The 26542-nt window shown below is 40.5% G+C and overlaps 1 protein-coding gene across 1 annotated transcript; it reads right to left on the bottom strand.

Moving 5' to 3' along the window:
- Positions 1–510: 510 nt before the first annotated feature.
- LOC145449499 (eIF-2-alpha kinase GCN2-like) lies at positions 511–26542 on the bottom strand. The gene is made up of 32 exons (XM_080327877.1): positions 26003–26542; positions 25828–25946; positions 25428–25563; positions 25233–25361; positions 23849–23951; positions 23659–23784; positions 22898–23067; positions 22238–22352; positions 21189–21319; positions 19793–19963; positions 18806–18973; positions 18506–18724; positions 13239–13372; positions 13050–13171; positions 12477–12606; positions 11858–12032; positions 11720–11799; positions 10965–11103; positions 10327–10569; positions 9903–10022; positions 9043–9213; positions 8039–8278; positions 7813–7964; positions 5859–6066; positions 5641–5796; positions 5080–5199; positions 4830–5021; positions 3090–3335; positions 2090–2277; positions 1767–1998; positions 1042–1208; positions 511–972 (listed from the first exon to the last, which is right to left on the bottom strand). The coding sequence occupies exons 1-32, from the start codon at positions 26111–26113 to the stop codon at positions 915–917; spliced, it is 4971 nt and encodes a 1656-aa protein (XP_080184003.1). The 5' UTR covers positions 26114–26542; the 3' UTR covers positions 511–914.

Below are 26542 nucleotides of genomic sequence, written 5' to 3'. Positions count from 1 at the left end.
CGAATCACAGCTGCAGTGGTCTTGCTTTCACCATATCACTGCGCTGCAGCTTCATCTCGCAATCACTAATCCTGTTCGATGACATTAGGGGCTTAATTTTACAACTGTACATTTTATACCACAATTCTTTTTCGAACCACAGTTCTTTTCTTCATAATTATGGCTTGAATTACGTGTACGAAGTTTTTTTTAGGTAATAAATTTTTTTTTTATGCCCGTTCTCGGTAATGGTTTTCTCGATGGTGTAATGTAACCTTAAAAAAACTTGTAATTTTGCCACCCACCTATGCTGCGACTATTGATAGATTTTATTGAGCGGAATGAAAAACTACAGAGCAATTTTGGCTAAATTCACCACATCGCAAAAAAAATTAGCAAATAGTAAGCTTCACAATGAACGTGATATAATACAGCAGAAAACATACCCAAACGTGAGCTTCAACACAGCCTTAGCATAACAAGGCCTTGCGATTAAACAGTTGATTCTGACAGGGATCAATACGCTTCAAACAGTGAAATGAACGCTCCATTCGTACCTCGTGATTCAAAAAAACCACCATGTAAAAATTGATAGATATCCCGCAAGAAAAAGTGAAGTGCAATTGTGAAATGATATAAAAGATACAGAAAACGCAATAGGCCACACTAAAATGAGAGTGGGTGTTCTGTTCACTTTCCAGGTAATTTGCTACAATTCATAGACTGAGGCGTTGCATCAAGCAATATTAAGCAAAGATTTTGAAGGATCTTACACATACAATACAAATACATATACACCCCGAAAGTACGTTAATGAGAAATTTTACCCATCGAGCTTCAAAAGATAAAATTTAACAAAGGCAATGTTAGGCTTTCAAGCTTCATAAATCCGCGGTTAAAAACCTACAGAGCTTATCCCCATTCAAATAAAAAAATTATGACAACAGTCGGTATATGTCATCCTTGTAGCTGTATAGTATGACGAGTGCGACTCTGAAGAAAATTGGCACAGTCAATTTATTTTCAGCATATCTCAACTAAATCAAGTCACAGGCGACTTACTCCTTTTGAAATTTGGCTTCGCATATCCGCTCTGCGATCGCATGGAAATACTTTTTGTATTTTGGCAGTTGTGACGCGGCGTTGGCGGCACTCTTGTTAAATTCCTCTTCCCTCCCCATTTCGAGACACTGCACAAACGTCTTCATCGGAGTAGCTGGCAAGTCGACCTAACGATAACACAGGGAAAATATTGAGACATTGCATTTCCCGGTGGGTTTTTCAAGACCAACTACTGAGTCCAGTTGAATAGTGTGAGTAGTTCTTTTACAAAAGTATACACTTTCCAGGGTTGAAATGACTCGAGTCATTGCGCATGACTCGAGCCAAGTCGTATGACATGGTATAATACCATGACTCGGACTCGACTTTATGCTCGCTGACTTGTACTCGGACTTGACTCGGTGGTGAATTGAAAATGACTCGACTTAACTCGAGTCAAAACTATAAAAGTGAGATTGACTTGTGACTCGAAGCCTCGTGACTTGGTTACAACCCTGACACCTTTACAAAAGAGAAATATTTTATCAGCGGAAGATATAGTTTCAATACTTATCATACCATATTTATAATAACTGGGACAGTCTTCCTTGCTGCCGCAAATCAAGTCATGATTACTGCTATAAAGTCATAAAAGGCGGTGCCGGAATACTCGCAACAAACTCCAATCACAATTTGCCCAGCACTAATCGTATTGTACACAACATAAGATTACATATTCATCTCACAGCTAATCCGTAGATTTCCGCTTTTCCCGAGATATGTTGCAACACGGGCAATTGCATCAAAGCAGAGCACGCCTGCTGTTCATATCGGCGTTTGACATTGAACGCCAACTTGTCTGGCGGCACGACGTCGATATTCAAACGACGCGAGCCTTGATTCGCATACTGTGCGGACCCGGAGGCAGATGAATCTCCAGACGTAGCCGTGGACTGTCCTCCATATTCGTTACTTTGCCTGAATATAATTCGCGGCACATTACCGACGGCAGACAACAAAAACGGTACAAATAGGAAGTTGCAGATGTAGGTGGTCAAAGCTTCCTCACCTTTGCGAGGACAAATCGTCATCCTCTTTGAATTTGCGGGTCAGGTATTCCACCAGCTCTTCCATCGGCACGGACTTTTCGTTATGTTTGTTAAATCCCATTGTAGAGTCGTACGATCTCACTCTGATGATGCTACTCCTGTCTTTTAATATCACGAGGTGAGCGACACAACGTCTGGCGGCCATTTCCTATCATTATACAGCAAACGTAAATTCTCAATGACACTCTTGAAGTTACAGCAATTCAGTATACAATTGAACAATACTAGTAGGACTATCAAAAGGCCACAAATACTGCCATTGGCAAACATCTGTTGGATAATCCCGCCTGTGCGAAAAATTACCGAGACGACAGATTTCGCCTCATCGGGAGGGGCGCGTCATCTGTGTGCCTTGGAGTCGACCTTTATTAAAAATACATCATCCCAAGCTTTGTCGACAAAAGGAGTTTGTGTACCATCTTAAATTAGTACATTGAACGATCTCATTTTTGATCTCATTTCATGCTGGTGATGTCATATTCCGAGATACGATTGTTGATATACAATGTTCTTTCCAATTCTCTACTAGTTGCTGACGACTACCCCTGACGAGTGTCAGCCGAAAATATTCGGGTTCCTTTCAATATGAATATACGATTCAATTGTATATTGAGGTTATGTACCCCCAAGAAGCTCTTCAAAAGAACTTTGTACATCATATTTTTACATATAACCATGTCTGGTCACTATATATGACTATGGCATAAAAATTCAAATAATCGAGACGAACAGATGGCTTTTGACGTACTGTAAGCCAAATACATGGCAGATCTATCCGCCAGGATGATTCTAATTTTATGCCAGGCCAGTGACCATTTATTATGTGATACGTTCTTTTGAAATCTCTTGTTGTCGACTAGTGTCACCCAAAAATATTCGAGATGTATTTTAGTATGAATATAATATCCATTTGGACATGAAAAATCCAACAAATCGGATGACAAATTTAATTTTGCGCACCTGAAGTATTTCCAGCGAATCAGTCTCTGTCCCGGTCCCCTCCGGAGTGGTTTCTGCCCGTATTCCGGCGTCCCACAGTCGTCTCAATATCCTCATTCTTTCGATAGAAAGTTGATTGCGACCCACCGCCACCACCAAGACGTCGACATTGCTGAGACACGCGTACAGATTTCGCGACGAAGCACCGGGTACGTTATTTCCCGTGGTTGTATCGTGCTGATAATCTGCTAGCGAATGCGCCACGATCTGTTAGGTGAAAAGAATATCCGAATTTGGTGCATAATTACAAAAACCTAACTTTGTCAAGTCTACTACAGAAACAAGCATAAAACAACATTAAACACACTTGATATTTGTGATAGTCCATTGAATATTTCTCTGTTACATACGGAATAGTCGATACGCCAATGAAAATTGAGATTCTACTGAGTAAATCACGCCTCCAAACCTGTGGGTCATGATCATTTGTCGGGGAGGGCCATGAAAACATTTGAAAAAATCTCATCATCTCACTCTACTTCTCTATAACAAAAGAAATGAACTAATAATTATAATACTAGTACATCAATAAACCGCTTATTACTCTTGAGTTAACTTTTCTCCCTACACCTATATATATCGACTTTTCAATTAGATAAAATAAAATGAAAAGGGCAAAAGAAAACAGGAAACAAAAAACATCAAGATAGTCAGCGAACTACAGAGGCATCTCCCTGATGCAGACCGCTGCCAAGTTGTTCGACCGAGTATTGCTCCTTCGCATACGTGAGCAACTCTCTACCAAGCTCCTGAATGCTCAGAATGGATTTCGACCATCTCGCGGTACTACAGAGCACATCCTGGCACTGCGCACAATCATTGACACCTGTCCCTACACCTCCAAACCAGCAATTAAGACATTATCAGAATAAAGACAAGCGGAACCATCGCAATAACTGGATATGCAATAATTAACTGAAGTACTATGATGTCTGTTGTTTGTCATACTCATATCATTTCAACTACTGGTTACTGCTTCAAAAAGTTTTCGAACTAAACTAACATTTCTCTTTTTTCAAAAAATTGAAAATATAGGGGGGGCATTGATTTTCAAAAGTTGGGGAACCCCGGTTCTACTGAACAAATACTAGTCAGCTCTCCAGATTACCGGGCTGCGATCTGATATATCGACCTCACCTACCGACACATGCAACATTCATTTTCATCGCTAATCCTTTAAGTTATCTTCTATCACTTTTCATTCAGTGTGCATGTCCCATATGTCCATGTTCGAGGTCAGGGTTCTTATGCCAGGTCCGTGGAGCTCTTGGGGTCCACCAACAACTTCTAAGGGGTCCTTGAAAGGGCAATAATGGAGCTATAACTATAAACTACAAAAATACCTTGTCCTTATGTCCATTCTTACTTTTGGTGCTCACCACAGGTCGCAATAGCCATACGGAAGATCCAACCGCTAATAATTACATAATATTCTAGCTATCAGCTTCTAAAATATCGCAGTTTAATTTAGTCAGAATTTTTGGCTGCCTGGATATTTTTTGACGACGACGACAACCCTAGTTATGCGGTTCCAAGATTTTCCTGGACTGGGTCACAATATAGGATCACGCAACCACCTCAAAAAATCAAGGGTTCGCGCTCAAAACTGATTAAGAAACCCTGTTTAAGACCTAGACCTAGTTTTGCCTAAAACTCCGAAAACTATACAGTAGATATGGTCTAAAATGTAGAGCCGCTCACTTTGTCCACAGCGATACTGACACCAAAGGCATGTCGTTTTTTCAGAACCACGCCGGACTCATCATGATTAAGCGACGTCACAGCGTGATTGAGAGACAGAACCGCTAAATCTTCAATCAGTTCATCGTACCGACCCCCTGCAGCTATCACCTCGTTAGAGGTTTTCTTCTTTTTCATAATTTCAGCAGAAACCTGAGAAAAATGCCATTTGAAAGACTCAAATTTGAACACACACAGTATTGTCTTGTACCTGAAATATGACGCCGGAATACTGATGGAGGTTGTGCACGAATCCGAGATGGACATTAATGGGCATGTTGATTCCAAACGAATCGAGGTTTTTTCTTAACGCTTCGAGTTCATGGAGCCCCTGGTGATGAAATAAATTCAACGGTTGATGTTCCAATTTAACAACGGCTTCTACAGCCACTAGTGCCCAGATATAGAGAGATAGCAACTCTAATTATACACTTGGACGTACAGATCTTCAATATACAATTAAATAAAATATTCATAATGATAAAAACCTATTCAATGACTGTATTACACGACTGTATATTATTATAGTATAATGCAAGAAAGACAGTCTTAACTGCTCTAAGATTTGAATTGTGTCTGCATCGGAGGTAGAATTAAGATCTGGCTTTTGCAATCGAAATATCATACATTGAAACTGGAAACGTAACACACAGGTTACCAAGTTAAAAAACATTGATTATATAGAACTATTCTTGCATCGGAGCTACAATTAAGCTTGTAAATCAATTTTTTTTAAACTATTCACAATGAGTGACCGATGTAAAAATCATACCTGTCTCGCATGCATGGAAACTTGGGAATGCTTGTTTTTCGTTAAGTTCTTCAATTGCGCTTGAATCTTGTTAAGAGGACCCTGATGGTAGATAAACGTGAACAGCGTGGACACATGTTGGTTCGTCAGCGACGAATCTAACAGACGTGCTTCCAGCTGTAAACAAAATGGCGGCAATGAGAATTCGCAAACGGCCGACTATCAAAATTTCAGTTTACTTGAGATTTTGTTAATTTCTCCGACTTGGCTTCCGTGAGTATACGCTTCACTTCGTTGTGTTTGTCGATGGGGATCCCGGAGTGTTCAAAAATGGCAAGCAACAGAACAGTGTGGTTCACAGTGATTTTGTACGATCTCTCCGTTAGCACAGGTACCGCCGAGATAATTTCGGACACGACGGAAATGCCTTCTGCTTCGGGGATAAGACTGTACATGGAATGGATGTTATTTTCAATAACGTGCGTTAGGTGCGTAGCTAGTACTACCGTGCATTCGGGTTGTTCAAAAAAAAACTTTTTTTTTCCAAATCTCACTCGCCAAATGACTAAATCGTCAGGTTGTCCAAGAAAATGATGCACACCAAATTTGACTCAATTCCAACCAGTAGAGGCCGTGCAATATTGAATTGAAATTTTTAATTTATTATTAAAAATTTTCAAATTTTTTTCAAATTTTTCTGTCAACCCCATGAAATTGTTGAGCTGTCTTCAAAGACGTTGCAAAACAAATTTGAGTCAATTCCGGCCAGTAAAAGCGGAATTATTTGAGTTTTTCGTTGATAATCCCCGGATCAAGGATAATCTGAGAATTATCAACGAAAAACTCGAATAACTCCCATTCTACAAGTCGAAATTGACTCAAATTTGTTTTGCATCGTCGCTGAAGACAGCTCAACAATTTCATGGGGTTGACAGAAAAATTTGAAATTTTTTTTTTTAATTTTTAATAATAAATTAAAAATTTCAATTCAAGATTGCACGGCCTCTACTGGTTGGACTGTGTCAAATTTGGTGTGCATCGTTTTCTTAGAAAACCTGACGATTTAGTCAATAGGCGAGTGAGATTTGGAAAATAAAGTTTTTTTTGAACAACCCTACCGTGCATGTTTCATATGCTAAGATACAACCAATCAAGGTTTCAAGATTTCCACAATCGAAAATACTATGAAAACCGTCATTTTGGAGGATAAGTTAACTCTTAGTGGCGAGGAGTGCATAATTCCAGTACTCCAGAAACCCATCCCTCACTACTCGACGCGAATCATTATAATCAGTATTCGATTTAGATTTGAGAACTCGAATGATGGCGCCTAATCCTAGTCATCAGTAAATCAGCAAAACAAGTACGAGTTCGGATTACATCACTACATTCGAGTCACGAGTCAAAGAAAACTTCCAAGTCAATCGTTTCAAAATTTTTCAAGTCAAGTTACACAGATTTTCATGGCCCGTCAAAGTCAAGTCGAGTCATCTCAAATTTTCCGATTTCAAGTCATTAGGTACAAAGTTTTCTCCGAGTCATTCTACAATTCTCATACGTCGAGTCCGAGTCAGGTTGAGTCATTTTCGGGTAGTGATTCTACCCAAGTCAGTCATCGAAAAAGGTTACTCGAGTCATACCAACAGTTTTTGGGTATTCATGGTATTTCGACTACTATATGGTCAGGGCTGTTCAAAAAGAACTTTTTTTCGGATTCCAGCCATTCACTGATTAAATTGTCAGGTTACCCTAAAAAATGCTCCACACCAAATTTGGTTCAATTCTAACAAGTATAGGACTCCGCAGATCCAATTAAAATTTTCAATTTATTATGAAAAATTGAAGAAAAAAAAATTTCAAATTTTTCTGCAAACCCCGTGAAATTGTTGAGCTGTCTGCAAAGACGTTGCAAAACAAATTTGAGTCAATTCCGGCCAGTAGAAGCGGAGTGATCTGAGTTTTTCGTTGATAAATCGCGGATTATCCCCCGATCCAGGATAATCCGACCGACCATTGGTCATGTAAACCAGGAACTAAGGAAAACTTTCAAGTGCAGAGGAGTGACAACCATCGGGAAATAATTCCTAGGATCAATCACCCGACAGAAAGTTATCAAGTATTTTCCAGCCCATTGGATTTGCGAGACCAACATGCCGTGAATGACTCACAAGCAGAACACTCAAAATCACTCACTTGCACACAGTGGGAGTGACGATGTCAAAGGCGCACTCCCACAGTTCCCGCGGATGGGAGCGATGTATCTTTGCGCGCCTGTACACCTTTTCGATCGCGTACCTCTTCAAGTTGGTGATGCCTTTCCGGCTTACGTACCTCGCAAACGGCACCTAAACCCATACGGGTATCGTTTGTTTCATTTTCAGCGAGCCTTATGCAGCGAAGAGGTATTTCATCGTCTCACCCTTAAATCGTAAGGTAGCGTGACCATCACTCCGCAAGTATCCATAAACGTGGCGATCCCCGGCGTTTCGAATTCGGAGAGATTTCTGCCGTCCACCTCGTCAACGTCTTCGTCGGCCACGTGTCGCCGGGGCAGTAACAGAGGCGGGTTGACTTTCACGGCCCCGTGCCGTTTCATGATTGAGATTAGGGTGGAGTGAATTTTTTCTTGCATCAAGTGCGGGCTAACCATAAATTGGTTCTGAATGCGAGAATATCGTGATTAACGAGGGATAATTTTACGAGCTTCTTGGAGGTAGAGAACTACAATATACAACTACATAATATATTGATATTGAAATAAATCCGAATATTTTCGGCTGACACTCGTCAAGGGTAATCATCAGCAACTAGTAGAGAATTGGAAAGAACATTGTATATCAACTATCGTATCATATCCTATCGTCAAATTGTTGATATGCAATGTTCTTTCCAATTTTCTACAAGTTCTGACAATTACCCCTGACGAGTGTCAGCCGAAAATATTCAGCTTTATGTCAATATGAACATATTATTCAATTGTATATTGAAATTCTGTACCTCCAAGAAGCTCTTTAAATGTTGCAAGTGTTATACAATAGTGTTTATAAGTAGCCTACAACCTGACAATCTAACAACAAGACCGCTTGTATGTGAAACTAAGAGCGTAATAGAGCAGAATTCAGCTACATTTGGCAGTATAATAGAGACAAGGAAACAGTTAAGTCACAATTCTTTCAAAATCAAGTTAGTGATCAGTAACAGGACAATGGCTTGAAGAAACTTCAATAGAATCGGGTATAACACAGATGATAAGAAAACAATAGCTTGAAAATTTCTAATAAAATCAAAGTTTCTAATCTTTGCTTTTGAGCTGAAAACATGTTCTAATTACATTTAGGGTTAATTTTGATTTCTATCAAGATATCACCGGTCAGAACCTAGTACACTAAAATATCAGAAATGCCAATGTCAAAACAGAATCACCTTGTGAAGATCAATGTCGTAAAACACGTCGTCCTTCCTTTTGTCGTGTTGCGAAAAGATTTCGAGCATGAGATTACGCTGCTGCGCCGAATGCGGGTCGTTCAAGGCTTGCCGCACGTACTTCAGCACCGGGTTGCTCTTTTCAAAGTCGGGGGCGGGAACGAAAGAACTCTGAATATAAAAAGAGAACGTAATCCAGGATAATATTCCAGACTGTTCAGTCGAATGTTGACCGCTAATTGAAGTGCACCGAAGCATGCCAGAGATAAAACAAGATAGCGTAATGGTGAAGCGTCCTGCTACTTGATCGGAAGGTCGAGGGTTCAATCCCCGGCCGGGTCAGACCAAAGACCTGCTAAGTAAAACTGGCATGCTTGGCTTCTCCGCATACTTCGAGATAGGATAAGGGTGGTGCAAGACTTAGAAAGCCTAACAAGGCTATATCTGCACCTTCCTGGTCCATAAGCATTAAGCATACACACATCATGCACTCATGGCATGTATATGCACAGGTCGTGTGTACGCATATTATGGGGTTGCCAGGCTACATGAGACGATGTATATGTCTCAGAACATTATGAACAAAAAACAAACGTCCTATTCCTATTCCAATAAACAATTCAGCCTACTTAATGTTTTCAACTGATTTCACTAATTAATATTATTAAGCATATATTATTATATTATTTTAATAAATTAATAATTATTTTCCACCATGGTGGAATCTGTGGGCGAGGCAAAACACAAATCCAGACTTTAAAAATCCTAATGAAAAAAACGACTTCCAATCTTAATCCACGCTCATTGCTCACGCATATCCCTGGCACACACCAATGTAACATTTCTACACGAATACTCACTCTAAGCAGTTCATCCGCAGTCGGACGTTTGTCGGGAGAATGTTTCAGGCACCACTTGATAATCTGCGACTCCTTGTGCTTCTCGGCCTCGTTGAAATTTTCAGGAAACTTGATCTCTTCCTAAAACATAATATTGGTGACCAGAGGCACTTCTACTTTTTCTGATTACTCGTAGGAACTGGCTATTTGCGATTTCAGGTTGGTTCTGTTTCAGTTTTAGGATGTTAAGGCAAAACCAGGCTAAATATACTTACTTTCTGCGAAATCGCATTTTAGTAAAGCCTACCTTACTAGAAATTTACGTTCACGTTATTCGTACTTCTACTCTAGTACCAATGATGATTACTTTGACGACCTTTTTTTGAAACACAATATTCTTGATAAATATAATAACTATTTGCGCACGAAATCCGACAAAACGCACCAATCTCAAGTTCCCCAACACTTTCACCCGTTCCATTTTGGTTTGATGACCGCTGGCGCACATCTCGAAAAATATGATGCCCAGACTGTAGATGTCCACCTTCTGATCGTACGACACCCGGGACGCGACCTTGTTCAGTTCGGGCGCCACGTACAACGCCGTGCCCACCCTGCCGGTCATGGCGCTGTCGGCCCCTTCCGATTTAGAACTCGCCAGATCGACCAGCGAACTGCAGTCCGTTTCCTTAAAATTTACATGCTATGAATAACAGCACTTGCCACTAAGAGCTAATTCATCAGCGAGAATTATAGTTTCGATGGTATTTTCTACTGTGAAGGACAATTGCGATCGATCCATAGCATTGTCACAAGATGCAATAAATCAGGTATGGCCGAACGAATACCAAATAATCTTTAATGTGATATAGAACTGGCATTGTATTCTTGGTGGTCACATAAAAGTTACACATTAGAAATCGAAATTTTATGAGTTAGATTGTACAGTACATGTTCAAGGTTTCCGAGGTTGGAATTGGAGTCCGTATCTTGAAAATGTCTGGACTTTGAGTTATCATAGATGGTAATGTGAGCCAACTTCACAGACATGTAGGAAACTAGTTTAGTAGCTATATACCGTACCCCGCCCGAGTGCGACGTCGCCAGTCCAAAGTCTCCAATCTTGATACGACTGTTCCGGTCCAGAAATATGTTCTGCGGCTTCAGGTCGCGATGGATCATGCCCTGTTCGTGAATGTGAACCAGCCCGTACAGGATTTCCCTGCGAAGCATAAGGCCGACAATAAAACGACTAAATCAGCTGTTCTTAACCGGGATGAAAATGTATCCCAAGACTGCGCCGAACCAGAGGGGTTCGGCAGACGCCAAGACATACACTCGACTCATATAATTTGTAATGACACACCCTGTCCCGGCCATCATTGGCTGCAGGATATTAAGCGACATTAGCACTCCAATTGTGACGCTTGTGGTGGTAGGTGTGAAGTGGTATACGCTGGCTTGGGTTCAAAATCGAAACCCCCTCCTTCACGAGCTCATATGTAATTCAACAATTCATGTCATGGTGTTGGGTTTTGACCGAGCAAGATGAAATTACCTCGCTAAACTCACACCAATCTGCAGTAAGTGTTCATTATATTCCATTCGTTTTTTTTTTGCGATGATCATGTTTTGTTGGTATAGTTCTATCAACACCGTTACTGATGCACAGTTAATATTGCACACCAGTATTCTATAGTAAATGTGGCTATATTTTGTTTTTGTTACTTAGATAAATTCGGGGTTTGCTGAAGACTTGAAGAGTTAGCGTCAGAGTTAGCCAGGTTAGTGTAAGTTAAGAAACACTGGCGTAATCATCAGCAACATTTTTCACAAACCTAAACAAACACCACATCCTTTTATCGCTCAAGCCTTCGTTGATCGCCTCCCTCAACGTGCTCTTCTCACAAAATTCCATCTGCAGAAAACACCTGCATTACCAGCACCGACAAACAGACAAACACAGCCAGCCCAACCTGAATGTAAAGATATCTCTTGGGTATGTTGCCGAGTGAAGATTCGTCGGTGGTAGTAGTCTCGGTGTAACCGGTAACACGAGACGTGCCATGAATGTTATCGTCAGACGCGTCTCTCTCGCGGACTTCCTCGCCTTCGAATAACACGCTTTCTTCCACTTCTTGCGGCTGAAACCTACCAGAAAGTCATCTATTTATTTGCAGGGCGGGCACAATCATTGGAGTGCCCGGGTATGATCGGTAATGATTGGAGTCAAGTTGTGACAGACGATTTATTCTAGGGCTGAAATTTTTCATCCCCTCTACACGCAAAGAGATATATTATTATCGATGAGTATGATAGTTTTGTTTTTTTACAATTTCATACTTGAACCCTTGATTGGTGGCATCACGTGAAAACCAAATTTCTGTGATTCCTTGATCGAACTATGCCCCATTGTGACAAAGTGCAATGAAATAGGTATGGTCAAAAGAGTCACAAATTATCTTCAATTTAATGTTTTTGTAATGTATTTGGATTCCATTAATTTCTCAACTCTCACGCAAACGCACGTTAAGCCAATCTGCTGAAATGCTCAATTGCAGATCGTTTCAGACAGATATCAAGCGGGCGACTTACATTCCATCGAAAAGTTCGTCTTCCTCCTCATCTTCCTCACTGTCGTCAGGTTTGTAACTATAATTGTCCATAGACGCCCAATCCGAATAGCTGTGATTGACGGGCGGCGGAGCATTGCCTTCGATATCATCTGGTACAGAAAAACACACAGCATTTTAACAATGTTTATTACTTTAAATATTGTATTACTGTAGGTCTGAGTGTCGCAACAAATACTGTATTCATACTGCCAAATTTATTTCATTTGAAGCTTTACCAATGACTCTCATCAGGAGCGAACGTTAGTAACTGTGGTTAACCAAATTCAAAATTTTGAAACAGATCTGAATATTGAATTTTATATATTTATTATAATATATATTGATTATCGAAGAATATCACGATTTACAGGTTAAAAGCAGTTACAGACGTCCTTCCTGATAAGTCTCGGTCAAAAAGCTTCCAGTAAAATAAATTTGGCAATTAAATACATTGTTTGCTGCGATATTGAAGTTTTATACCTACAGAAGCCTGCTGTATATGCGTCATTTTCACAATTTATACCATGCATCCAATACAATTTCTGATTCTCACCAATTATTCCTAGAGAGTTAACGTAGGCATCGCCTGGTTTTGACATCGACTGCAAGCTTGACGTGGCTTCGGTTGACGTATCTTCCGGATTCAACAAGGTTTCAATCCACGAATTGTAGTACCTTGAAAATCCATTAGAAAACGGCATACAGCATTAGTATCAATGGAAAAAAAAACAGGGCTGCGAACCTGACTACGTTCTCGTGGTTGAGTCTCGAAAGTAGCTTAACCTCTCTGGTGATTTTCTTGTTAAATTGCGATCTTCTCGGGTCCAACAAAATCCTTTTGATGGCATACGACCGACCGTCAACCTTGTTACGAACCTAGGAAATGTTTGAAAAAACGTTACATAAAGGACTTGCAGATGGCAATAAGCATGATTAGTTTGCCAAAAGCAGTAATAGATTTAGGTATTCAATGTTGCATAGTCATTGTGCCGCAAATGCAGAGCTGGTTAATAATATACAATTGGTAGAATAATGTCCCTTCGAGTCTATCTAGTCATTGCAAGTCCATCTTCCGAATTGCGATGCTACCGTGCATTAAAGATGAGTAGATTAAATCTTCATGAATGCGAAACCTGTTCTTGATTCAAAATAAGAACCCAAGTCCAAATTGACTTAAATTCCGTCTCATATACAAATCCCAGTTCACAAATAGAAATTACCAGGGCAAGTTTTTGTAACTTATTTCACGGCTTCCGGCAGCTTCCTAAATACTCGGAAGTCATGTAGAATGCTGTTTTAAGCTGTTCGAAGGAATCTAATAGTGCAACTTTTTGCAACTTCTGTCCATTTTTTTTCATGCAACTTCATCGATTTTTCATGAAAGTTTTTTCGATAGATCATGCAACCAACTTTTTACCGGAAACATTTGGTAGTACGTGTAAATAGATCGCTTGATTATGCAACTGTTTTTCGACAATTTTGGTGAAATACTCGGCCAAATTCGACTGAAATACCGTAAATCAGCGCTGAAGTGTCGCTCTAAAGTATTTCGGGAGCTGAGCCGGGAAGTTTCCCTTTTTTTTGGTCAACCAATGGAGATGGTGGATGGAAAACTGTATTTCGGGAGTAGAACTGGGATGTTGACCTATTTTTTTTTAGTCAACCGACCAAATTGTGGTCTTTTAGTGCAACTTTTGTGAAAAATAACTGCAACTTTCCACGGATTTAACTGCAACAAAAACTTGCCCTAGAAATTACTGAATTTTTTTCAAAAATCACAAGCAATCCTAAATTATAATAAACTCAATGTCCTAGTCCAAAATCTTCAAATTTGTTTTTCAAAATCCAAATCCATGCTAATCTCGGTCATGCATACTGTGATGACCTTTATTTCACAGAGTAACCAAGGCTTTTATTAACTGAAAACGAGCACTATACGCAACACAGCTAGGCCAGCAACTATAAGGTACCAAGAAATGACAAATTAGGAGCGAGACAATATATAGAGGAAAAGACAGGTAATCAAGTAATAATTGGTTTAACTAAATATAAAGGACGAGACAATCGCGCACAAGAATTCACCACAATCTCCCCGCCCGAAAGGAAATCGTACAATACGTACAAGGAATTGGCAATTGACTCAATATCGAAAACGATCGGGGGCTTTACGGATTCTGGTAGACCGACGTAAAGGCGGACTATCATTATCTTCAGCCGTTGGGGGCTGTCTTGGTCCAATACGACTTCTGGAGCAGTAGGTGAGTTACGCTGATCACAAGGATCGGTGTCGTCAAGTTCAACATGTTCCGCAGCGGCTCTTGACTCGATGTCATCTCGGTTCTTCGGATAGGGCGCTAAATCTTTCACCGAAACTCTCGATTCCGTACCATTGCGATAACGGACAGAGGCATACTTCGAATTTGCATCCAGCAAATCCACGGGCTCACACAAGGGTTCATTCTTGCTTCTGACGTGCTTGCATAGCAGAACAGTATCACTTTGAAGCAACCAATCTGGTAAAGATTGCCCGAACGTAGATTTACGAGGGAATGCGAAAAACCTTTCGTGCGGAGTAACATTAGTTGCAGTGCACAGCAATGAACGCACAGAATGAAGAGCATCGGGAAGTACCATTTCCCAGTCATCTTCGCGCATATTCTGAGAGGCCAGCTGAAGCTTGACAGTTCTCCATATCGTTTGGTTCACTCTTTCGCACTGAGAGTTTCCCGTCGGGTGATAAGGCGTTGAATGACTGCTCGCAATCCCCCTCTTCGCAAGGAAGGTCTTCACCTCTCTGGAAAGAAACGACATCCCCCGGTCACTATGGATATAGTTAGGAGCGCCGACAAGTGAGAACAACTGAGACAATCGATTGATTACCGTTCTCGAAGACATGTCCCTACACGGGTAGGCAAACGGAAAACGACTGAACTCGTCAATGATTATCAAAAGATACTTATTTCTGCCAGCAACGGGGCCTTTGAAATCCACACTCAATCGCTCCATTGGTTTCGTAGCTTTAATCAACGAGCACTCCTCCGCCGGCCGAAAATAACGAGGCTTGATTCTGGCACACTCCATGCACGATCGGCATTCGGCTTTAACGTCATCAATCGAAAAGGGCAGATTTTTAGCCCTGACGAAATGCATAAGCCTCCGAACTCCCGGGTGTCCTAAATGAACATGTGCCTCCCGCAATGCTGAAATTGAATGAACAGAAAATATCCTTGATATAGCATCAGCAGCAAAATTCTGTATTCCAGGACGATGTTCAATTTCATAATCGAATGCACTAAGTTCAAGTTTCCACAGTAGAAGCTTTGTGTTTTTAATTTTACTCTTATGACATTTCTTGAAAATGAAGGACAGAGCCTTTTGGTCAGTAACCAACTTGAACCTTTTACCGTGAAGCAGATATCCCCATCTGCGTAAACCTTCTATGATAGCTGCAGCTTCCTTCTCAACGGCCGGATAGTTCTGTTCCGTCTTATTGAGCGTTCTAGACGCGAACGCGACCGGCCTACCTTTCTGGCTCAAAACAGCAGCGACAGCAGAGTTTGATGCGTCGCACTCCACAACAAACGGCGAATCATCACATATGTATCCAAGACTGGCTTCCAGCAAACCATCTTTGAGCTTCCGAAAAGCGTTCGACGCCTCCTGCCCCAGTGGATACCCTCTATTTTCTGTTAGAGGTTTCAGCTTTTCTGAAAAATTGACAATCCATTTAGAGTAATACGCAAACATAACAATGCATCGCTTCATTTCTGCAGCATTTCCAGGTGGTTTCATTTCCATGAGCGGTCGCAGATTTTCAGGATCGGGTCTGATATCACCGTGGGATACGCAGTGGCCGAGAAGTCTGAGCTTCTTCACTGAAAAAACGGATTTTTCTAGGTTCAGTGTTAAATTACTCAATTTTGCAGCTTCCATGAAGGCCTTCAGACGCCTGTCGTGTTCCTCCTGTGATCGCCCAATGATCGTGATGTCATCAAGATATGCCACCGTACCTTCCAGCTTATTGCGATCGATGAACGTGTCAATGAAACGCTGGAAAGCTGAAACACCATTAGTCACACCAAATGGAACTCTACGAAACTGATACAGCCGCCCATTCGCCTCAAACGCTGTTGGCGGCTTGTCGTCATCCGACAAGGGGATCTGATGGTAGGCGGACTTTAAATCAACAGAGCTATAGACGCTACCTTTCGCTATCTCGTTGACGACCTCATCATTTTTCGGCAGAGGATATGCGTCCAGATATGTATAACGGTTTATCGTTTGTGAATAGTCAATAACCATCCGTCTTTTATGTCTGTCGCCTTTGGTTACGACAACTTGCGCCCTCCAGGGCGAGGAAGACCTTTCTATTATCCCTTCCCCCAACATTCTCTCAATCTCGGAATTGATGAAAGATTTATCCTGGCGGGAATAATACCTCGATTTTGTTGCTATGGGTTTGCTATCCGGATCAAGAAATCGGAACAGTCTCGGAATCTCGTAGGTTTTTGCAGCGGCGAGGTTGCACTGTCCGACATAAAGTGTATCACGAGGTCCATTAAATTTAAATATCACCTCTTTATGCTGTTCTAGAAACTCGTGTCCCAAGATAACATCGGCGCATAGATTAGAAACGACACCAAAATGAACGTTACGGTATACGCTTCCGGAAATGTTTATGGAAACCGCTACGGAGCCACGCATTTTGGTTACTGCATCTTTTGATGCCAGCCCAACGGTGACATCGCATGGTGTAATCGACAACTTCAGCCGCAACGCCACCTGATAATCTATGTAGTTCTCGGCGGCCCCCGAATCCAATAGCGCATCCAAGTCATTGCCTTCCAAACCAATCGTAATAATTGCACCTTTTAACGAGCTCGGAATCCCAGCCAGAAGCGACGCCACACGTCGGCGGTTCGAATCCTTAATAGGTTCGTCGGAATAAAGCGAATCGCAATATTTCTTGAAATGCCCGATCTTCCCACATCCAAAGCATTCAGCATCCTTCGCGGGACATAGACTCTTGCGAAAAACATGACGAGTGCCACAATAACAGCATTTCTTCTGGTATTTACGAGTCTTCGAGGTTGAAGCAGCAATGGCAGACGGATCTGGTTTGGTATCGAGTCCGTTGTCATTAGCGCTATCCGCACATACAGATACCTTGGCGACCGATGCCAACGGCTGCTGATAGTTTTCAGAGAACTTCTGTGCTTTTTCAAGAGTATCAGCAACTTGTGTGGCCTTCTGCAGTGTGAGGTCCTCATACTCTAGCAACCTTTGTCGTATACTTGAAGAGCGCAATCCGGTGATCATTGCATTCATCACGGACTCCTCCTTGTACTGTGCTGCCGAAATGTCCTTGAATTCGCATTGCTTAGCCAGAGCATGGAGACTCTGAACGTACTCAGATATGGTCTCCGATGGCTGCTGATTCCTTGTGGCTAACTCATGGCGCGCATAGACAAGATTCTTCTTTTTCACGTACAAGCCCTCAAGAAGTTTCATCGCATCCGTAAAGGTCGATTCTTCCTCAACCAGCGAAAAAGATTCAGCCGACAAGTACCCTGCCATTATACTGAACCTATCGATCTCTGGGTCACCATCTCTTCTAGCAGCATCGACGGACGTGAGATACGCCTTTATCATGCGCATCCAGTGCTTGAACTCCTGACCAGCATCATAATCCCTCGGCATAGCCTTTAACACGGGAACGCGAATGAGCGTCTGGTTCGACGCCATAGTAGATCTTTTCAGTTAATAAAATTGTGATGACCTTTATTTCACAGAGTAACCAAGGCTTTTATTAACTGAAAACGAGCACTATACGCAACACAGCTAGGCCAGCAACTATAAGGTACCAAGAAATGACAAATTAGGAGCGAGACAATATATAGAGGAAAAGACAGGTAATCAAGTAATAATTGGTTTAACTAAATATAAAGGACGAGACAATCGCGCACAAGAATTCACCACACATACCATGGTTGTACTGGGTTCACCGACCTGCACAACGCTGCCGAAGCCACCTTTACCGAGCCACTGGATCTCTTCAAACTCCGAATGAATCCTCGAAAGCATTTGGGTGGGTTGCGGAAAGGTAGTGGGGTCCTCGTATTTATGATCCGGCTCGTCCACGTTGAAAGAGTCCTCCGCAGACAATTCCTCGGGTCCTGACCCGTGTTTATGAACGGGACTCAATTCAGGATTGTCGATAACCGCCTCCTAAGATATTTGCAAGGATGGTCAATAACGAGGTACTTCTACTTATCGCAATCGCGGTACCGCATTCCTGCCACGGCTTACTTTCAAAAAGTTGTGTTCCAGAAGTTCAGACGCGGTCAAGCGCGCCCTCTCTTCTACAGTGAGACACTTCAGCAGGAAGTCTTTGAAGGCGGGCGGCAGTTTGGACGGAATATCGGGCGGGTAATTTTTGATGTACTCTCCTTGAACCAGCGATAACGCCAGCATGCCCTGCGTAAGTGTAATATCGCATTTGTGGCAGAATAATCATATTATCAAAGCAAGGTAGAATCGTAAAAGGTTCAACTTCTTTCACACGCGTGCATTCTTATCGCAACTGTGAAAAGTTCCCCATTACGACCATCAGTCAGTGTTCCCCATGAACTGATTTAAATTTACGATTTCAACATGCTCAACGTGCCGGAATATTGCATTTGCAATCCACTAATTTCATACCAAGTTGCACTTTATACGTAAAATTGTTTCAGTTACCTGAAGTGCGGAACCATACCTCATGAAATTCTGTGATATACTTTAGTAGTCCCTGTGTGTCAAATCGATTTCTAAGACCAACAAAATTCGAGACAACAGGAGATTGTGCATAACTGGTCAGTCATTTACACGGTAAAATCGCAATATAACGCAACATCGATGAAAGCCTCAGAGGCAACTGTGCACAGATATTGATATGGTTTGCCATTATCAGTTAAATCGGGTTAGACATCACACTTGATTCAGTTGATTGTGTTATGGATCTCCCTGTTCAATAGTGCTTGCTAATCTAATTGTATAAATATTGCCGCCAAAAAAACTCTTTTGAATCGAAATGATGGAAAATGGATAGCATCTACCTATATTCAATACGATGCGACAACTTGAAATGGATCTTTTTCAAGTATTTGAGGAGTAGTGACAACATCACAATAACATAAGAATAATGACATACGGTAGTTTTGTTTTAGTGGGGGATAGCAGCAAATAGAATCTATTTTAGTTCAACTTCCACTGTACACACAATTGTAGATATCTACCAGATACAAAATCGCTTACCAAGTTGAGGATATCTCCCTTTTTACTATTCTTAGACGGTATGGTGTCGTCGACGAAGGTCACGCCCGGTTGCTCAATATGAGACTCCTTGTATAAGTCCGCGAGGCGTTTCTCGATACTAAAATCCGCCAATCGCAATGTTCCACGAGAATCAAACGTTACGCTGGATGCCTGAGTCACAAAAATTAGAATTGGCATTGGCAGAAAATCTTTTTTGAGATTATTTTGAATCAATATTAACTTTACTATAGAGCTTCTTGGACTTGGAGGTACATAACTTCAATATACAATTGAATAATATATTCATACTGAACGAAACCCGAATATTTTCGGTTGACACCGGTCAGGGGTAACCGTCAGCAACTAGTAGAGAATAGGAAAGAACAGCGTATATCAATGATAATAATTTTACGAACCAGAAATGATGAGCCTTGAAGCAGACTGGTACACACTACCAATTTAGTTAGTCAGCAGTCAACTTATTTTTTGCGTAGTATTAGTTTTAGTTGCGGATTTTGAAAAGTAAGTAGTTCTAGATGCCCGTTTTGAAAACCCAGTACTTTTTTACAAGTCTGCCTTGAAGAAACTATTTGTCATCAACACCAAAAGAACTACTGCCTTACTCCGATAGTGCAATAAGAAACGAGATAGGTATCCGCTCAAGTCGAGCCGCAAAACATTGAAATTCATACTCGCGAGTTTTAATTTAGCGTAACCTTTTTCAGGAATAATTTCACACCTCAAACGAAAAGTCAGGATTAAGTGACAGGGATGGCAGCATAGAACATACTTGAAACAAGAAGACCGACATCAATTCGCAATTTTACCAGAAAGAAAGCCGACTAGCATAGCAAACCAGTGATGCTACCGAGTCATAGCGCGATGTTAGTGAAAGGATTACTTCATTCATAGTCATATCCTGTATGCCAGTTCGTCGAATACCCTTAGCCACAAGTGAATGACGTGCAACATTTAAAAACTTCAAACAATTACTGCAACGATGGGTCTTCCTAGAACATCATGACGTGAATAGGGGTGGGCACAATGATTTGAGTACGCAAATCTAAATCGAGTAACAAATTGTTATGATTCGAGCGAAGAAGTGGGAGACGATTTTTCAAGCACTGAAATTATATGCTTCTTGTCACTAAGAGTTAATTTATCAATGACAATTATAGTTTTGGTACAACTTTCTACTGTTGTAAATACTATAAACCTGAATTGGCAGTATCGCAGCATACGAACATGTAAAAATACCAAAGTTTCGAAATCTCTTTCATGTCCAAAAGGAAGTAATACGGTTTATGGATATCAGGTTTACAAGTTTTGATCTGATACGGCCAGAGCTCGAATTTACAACCCGCCGTTGAGAACTGGATGCCAAAATAGTACCGACCTTCAAATTTTTATGCACTACAGAATTGGAGTGGAGATAATCGAGCGCGATAAGCAGTTGTTCTGAGATATTCCGTACTTCGCAGAGCGACGTCTGAGTGTTACTATTCATCTTCGTATCCAGACAGGTTCCTGGAGGCAAAATTTTTGCAATCAGCACCTGACAGCATGAGTAAATTTCAATATAGATAAATCATGTATCACACATCGAGTAGTAGCACAAATATCGTAAGACCATTAAATATGAAGAACACCGATGTAATTTGATGTCAAGTGCTATCTCGCTCCTAATTGAAAACAGAAGTGACAACAAGTGGTGTTCAAGCTTACTCAGAATGAAGTGAACACTGTTAGACTTTGTACTATAGTCAGAATTATGACCCACACAACAATACATGACATAGTTGATATCATCAAATTGTGGCAGTGGAAATATAAAACATAGAAATATTCGCGCATAGTACTAAAAGGATAGTGAAAGCTCTGCAACATCAAGGCCCTAATATTTCAAGAACTCAAAACTGGACTTGTATCACCATTAATGATTCTAAAGTTGGGTGAAGTGAGATGAATTTTCTTGACCAGAACAAATTCACTTTCGGTCATCTCGGTGACACAAAAACGACTGAAAAACCCAGCAAAGATATTTTTCACCTGGCGTGATATGTAACAGAAACGAATATGACAGATCAATTGTCATATCATATATCCAGACCCCTTATACATAATTTTCCTACCGTGCCTGTCCTGCATAGTTTTCTTAGTAATAACATTAAGTAATATGGAAAGCAACTATTATTAAAATAACATAAACTTCCCCTCACCTGTGACTGTATGTGTACTGTACAGGTTATTGCTCAAGGGTTATAAGGTATACAACTTAAATAAAACAATGCAATTATCTTTCTCATTAGACAATCACTACCATGACAACCTTCAAATCGCAATTTGAAGGCAGTCGTTAAGCTGATTGACCAGTAGAATAGCTGAGTTTGAAGCCCACTTTAGATACCCTTATTCGAGTTTGATCAACCATAGTCATTCGTTTACCTGGAACATATTCTTGCAGAATATCTACTTCAAGTTGATCATCTTCGCTAACATAGCGCATTGCTAAGTACGCCACCAGATTGTGATGCGATAGCTTCAGTAAAGAATGCAATTCCTGCAAATAAATGAGAACCAAAAATTATTATTCTATATTAAACTATCATAAATCGTAACTTTTATTTCCAAACTTGGCATAAACACTGGATTCGAGGATACCAGCTTTGAATAGGAATAGGACGGTTTTCAAAATTTTTGGTCCTTGATATTTATGCAGCATATACACCGACTCATGATATACAAAGACACAATCTGTGCATATGCATACCATGAGTGAATGATGCACGTATGCCACTGGAAGGTACAGATATAGCCTTGTAAGGCTTTCTATAAGTCTTGCACCACCTCTCCATGCTAACCCTGTAATGCTGAGCGCTAAGCAGGGTGATCACGGATACCGGCTTTACTAGTCAGGTCTTTGGTCGTCCATTCCTTGGTTTGACCCGGCCGAGGATTGAACCCATGACCTATCAATCAAGTAGCCAGACGCTACACCATTACGCTATCTTTGAATCACAATCACAAACTTTTTTATGAAACCCATCACAATAAGATATTTTACGAATTAGGATAGCCCAAACAAATCTTCACGTGAACACGTACATTTTCGACGGCTTTCGCAATCTTGTTATATTTCGCTACTTTTGCCAACTCTGCAGTTGTCCTCAGCTTTTTGAACCCAGGATACGGGATGACCCATTCGTGCACCGCCACCAGACTTCCAGTTTCTTTTTCGATCCCAATATGAACAATATTGCCGTCTTGTCTTTTATCTAAATCAAAATAATGCAAAACCTATTCTGATGTTCACGTAGAAGTAGACGTAACACCCATAAATTTACAAGTGAAAGTAGCGATTTTCCATACATGTCAAAAATACTTCAAATGCAAGCAGGAAATTAAGGTATGAAAAGTAGTTGAATAAGTAGTTACAAAATATAGATTTGGTCGAGGGGTCACGTAGTTCAAGTAAAAAGTAGAAGTACTTCGTTACTGGCCACCTCTGATTGTGTGTCAGATTCCCGTCATAAAGACTCCAGCCAAACGCAAAAATACCACTCCTCAGTCCTCATGTCAAACTGTGCATCTTTTACAAAAGTAAGTAAATGTTCAATCCAAATTTACCATGTTTATGACAGATATTAGAATACTATCAACGCTAAATGCACATCTGCCCAGAAGCGGTTGAGGTCCGAAGAAATCATCAAAGCTATAAGAGCCTAACTTTGGTTGTAAAATTCTACTCGAAAATATGCCACTGACAGTGGGAATAGTATATTCGAGTGCTAGGTACCAATATTCTGCGGTTCGAAACTATTGTAACAGTTTCACAAAAAGGTACCCAAATCAAGACTCCCACACACCAATGCATTTTCCTTTTAAGATAGTTCGTTCTGCCTTAGTATTGAACGTGATTTCGGACACAGGCACCGACGGACTCAGACTGGCGTCAAATCCAGTACTACCCCCAGAATCGAGGTGTTCCCGTCCTGTCGAAAAGGATAAACTCCTCGTTACTCATACACTAATTAGCAATGTAAAGCAGCAACACACCATTCCTGGCTTCCACACTCCTGTCTCTCTTTCGTTGACGATCGATCTTTAGATTTCTCTCTTCTTCCTTACGTCGGATTCTCTCCTCTTCGATTTCACGTAACTAGAAATACAAGGTTGTATGCAACACGATAGCTGGCAAAAAAAGTAGGTTACAACTTACAAGTTCATATTTCATTCAACTACATTTCCAGAGTTTGAAATATTAGCCAGCTTCCACCGGTACAGTTTCGTAGAATTTTACACACGTCATAGGTTTGGATGTTCAAAGATTTCATGAGCAGTATATTTACAAGCGCCTACGGTCCGACAGATATAGCTTCTATGCCATTGTCATCATATGGATATTTTCAAAGTTTTAAAATTTTTGAGTCATTCACTCAGATCAAGAAATTGAATTAGGTATAGCATCACTAATTTCAGAAATACTACTTTTTTACCCCACCTAAGTCATAGTCCAGATGGATAGCACTGATCCTGCTTCAGCAATACTGGAAAAATTGAATTCAAAGGTATAATATATTATTATAATCACTAGGACGATTTTATTTACTTAAAAATGAACTCTTTTGACCTCAAAATCTTAGAATTGTACTACTTTTTTTAATTTCTGGTTGAAACTGCCTGTCATTACGAAGTAGTTAGACCTGAGCAAACTTTTTTGACTTGAAAACTGACAAATCTTAACATGAAAAAAACTTTATCTTGACTAAATCTGGACCTATGAAGAATTCCAGTAGTTACATCAGGCATTATAGGAGAACTAATTAAAATTTGTTGTAGTACAACCAAAGATACTGTCCTACATTCTCGGGTAGAAAGTATCTGTCTTTACTAAGTAGCTTGCCAAGAATGGAGAAAGAACGTTCAACAGTAGCAGTTGTTGGCTGGCAAGTCTGAAGTTGTGTGTACAGTGCTGGTGATACAGCATGTTGCTTCATTCTGACAATTTTGCCTACATCACAATTTTTCATAATGCGCTTGTTGATTTAAAAACCGATGTCCATTGCCAACGCAGACTTGCTTCAGCTAGGATATTGCGGTACGTTGAGCATAACACTGTGCCAACCTATTTATTTCATTTGGCCGTTTATGATTCACAACGTCATGTCAAAAAAAAATCGCCTTAATTTGGAATCAGAAAAATAACATTTCTCGTGAGCAACAGCCACGTCATAACTAGACAAAAGATATAAACGGGACATTAAAATGAAATCATTACATGCAAAATAGGACAGAAAGTTTGCTTTTTGATTACCCATCGTTAGACCTAAACTCATGAACCAGATTTATCTCTGCTGAATAGAATGCTTAAGGTAGCACACAAGAGTTAAACCAATAAATTCGATTGCATAATAAGAACACTGATCAATGCAGCCGCTACCTGATTATCTAATCTTCTTTTCCGCAGTTCCTCCGATTTCCTTTTATCTTTTTCGACCTGCTCATTTTTGATTTTCATGTTTTCCTCGTATATCGAGAGAGACGGCTGGTTATATTTATGCAAGAACTCCTGGAAGGCGTAAAAATGTGAACGTCACACCGATCTCTATGATAGGCTTTTCAAGCATCTCAATACCTTCACTATATCGCAAAGTTGCAACATCATAACTTCGCCGACTGCTTTGTTTGCCTCAACATCCAATATGTTGGACAATTTCTTTTTCGCATCATCTGATAGCCCTTTTGTGTTTTCGATTGTAAGCTCTGGAATTCTTAATTAAAGACAGGTCATAAACTTATCGCCATGATAAATTTCAAATCATTGCAACTAAATTGTACACTGTACAGGCTCGCATTAAGGATAATTGTGTCAAGCCAAATGCAATTCACTTATTCACTTCTTGGAATCTTACATTCTCAATGAAAAGTATCTGTATGAAATAGCACCCAAATGCAGGAGTAATTAGGCTTGAATGGAAAAGGATTTCTTACATATGAAGGTTGCAGATTGATTGAGCAAATGGAAAATGCCATACTTGTCTGGATATTCGCTGGTAAATTGGGCTCTCAACGTAGCAGACGCGTACACTTCCCGATCTGCGGTCAAGCTGATTGACGGTTTCAGGTTTATGGCAACTTCAGGAGGACGAGGGACCTATTGAAAGTGAAAGCTTTAAAAGCTGCGAAAATATCAATATTCAAATTGTGTACCTTCCATGGATCTTGTTCCCTTATGTCTGCAAAATCGTCATCAAAAATGCTCTTCAAAACTGCAACTTCGTCCTCTTGGCGCTGACTATAGTCTTCGTCTCCACGCTCCATCGCAAAAACGGCAAGTTCTCCAAAAGGATTTCAAGGTGTCATATGGTGTTAAGTATAAAATCCGACTGTCATTTATGGAAAAAATGAAAAACCTTTTCAAATAAAAATGTTGAAGAGATCTTTTTTTCAACCGTGCAAATCAATAACATATGTAAAAAATACAATTCAGCGAAAAGCGATATACTGAATAGCCATCAAAGTCGAGCCACCCAGCTGTATGCGATATAGCTTCATACCTTCATATCATATCACTACTACATAGGCACGTTAACAACGTGACCGAATTGAGTAATTCATGAAATTCACCATGAATTAATGATACAGAGATAATAGACAATCGCCTAAGGCACAATTACCGGAGCCCTCCCGATTGCAGCACAACCCTCACACTCACAGACACCGCAATAGCACCGAAGCTGACGCATTGTA

This window comes from Botryllus schlosseri, chromosome 11 (genome assembly GCF_051294905.1).
Source record: "Botryllus schlosseri isolate E-star chromosome 11, Bs_hap1, whole genome shotgun sequence".
Lineage (NCBI taxonomy): Eukaryota > Metazoa > Chordata > Ascidiacea > Stolidobranchia > Styelidae > Botryllus > Botryllus schlosseri.
Note: the sequence above shows the minus strand (reverse complement) of the source record. Positions and strands in the feature narration are given on the sequence as shown.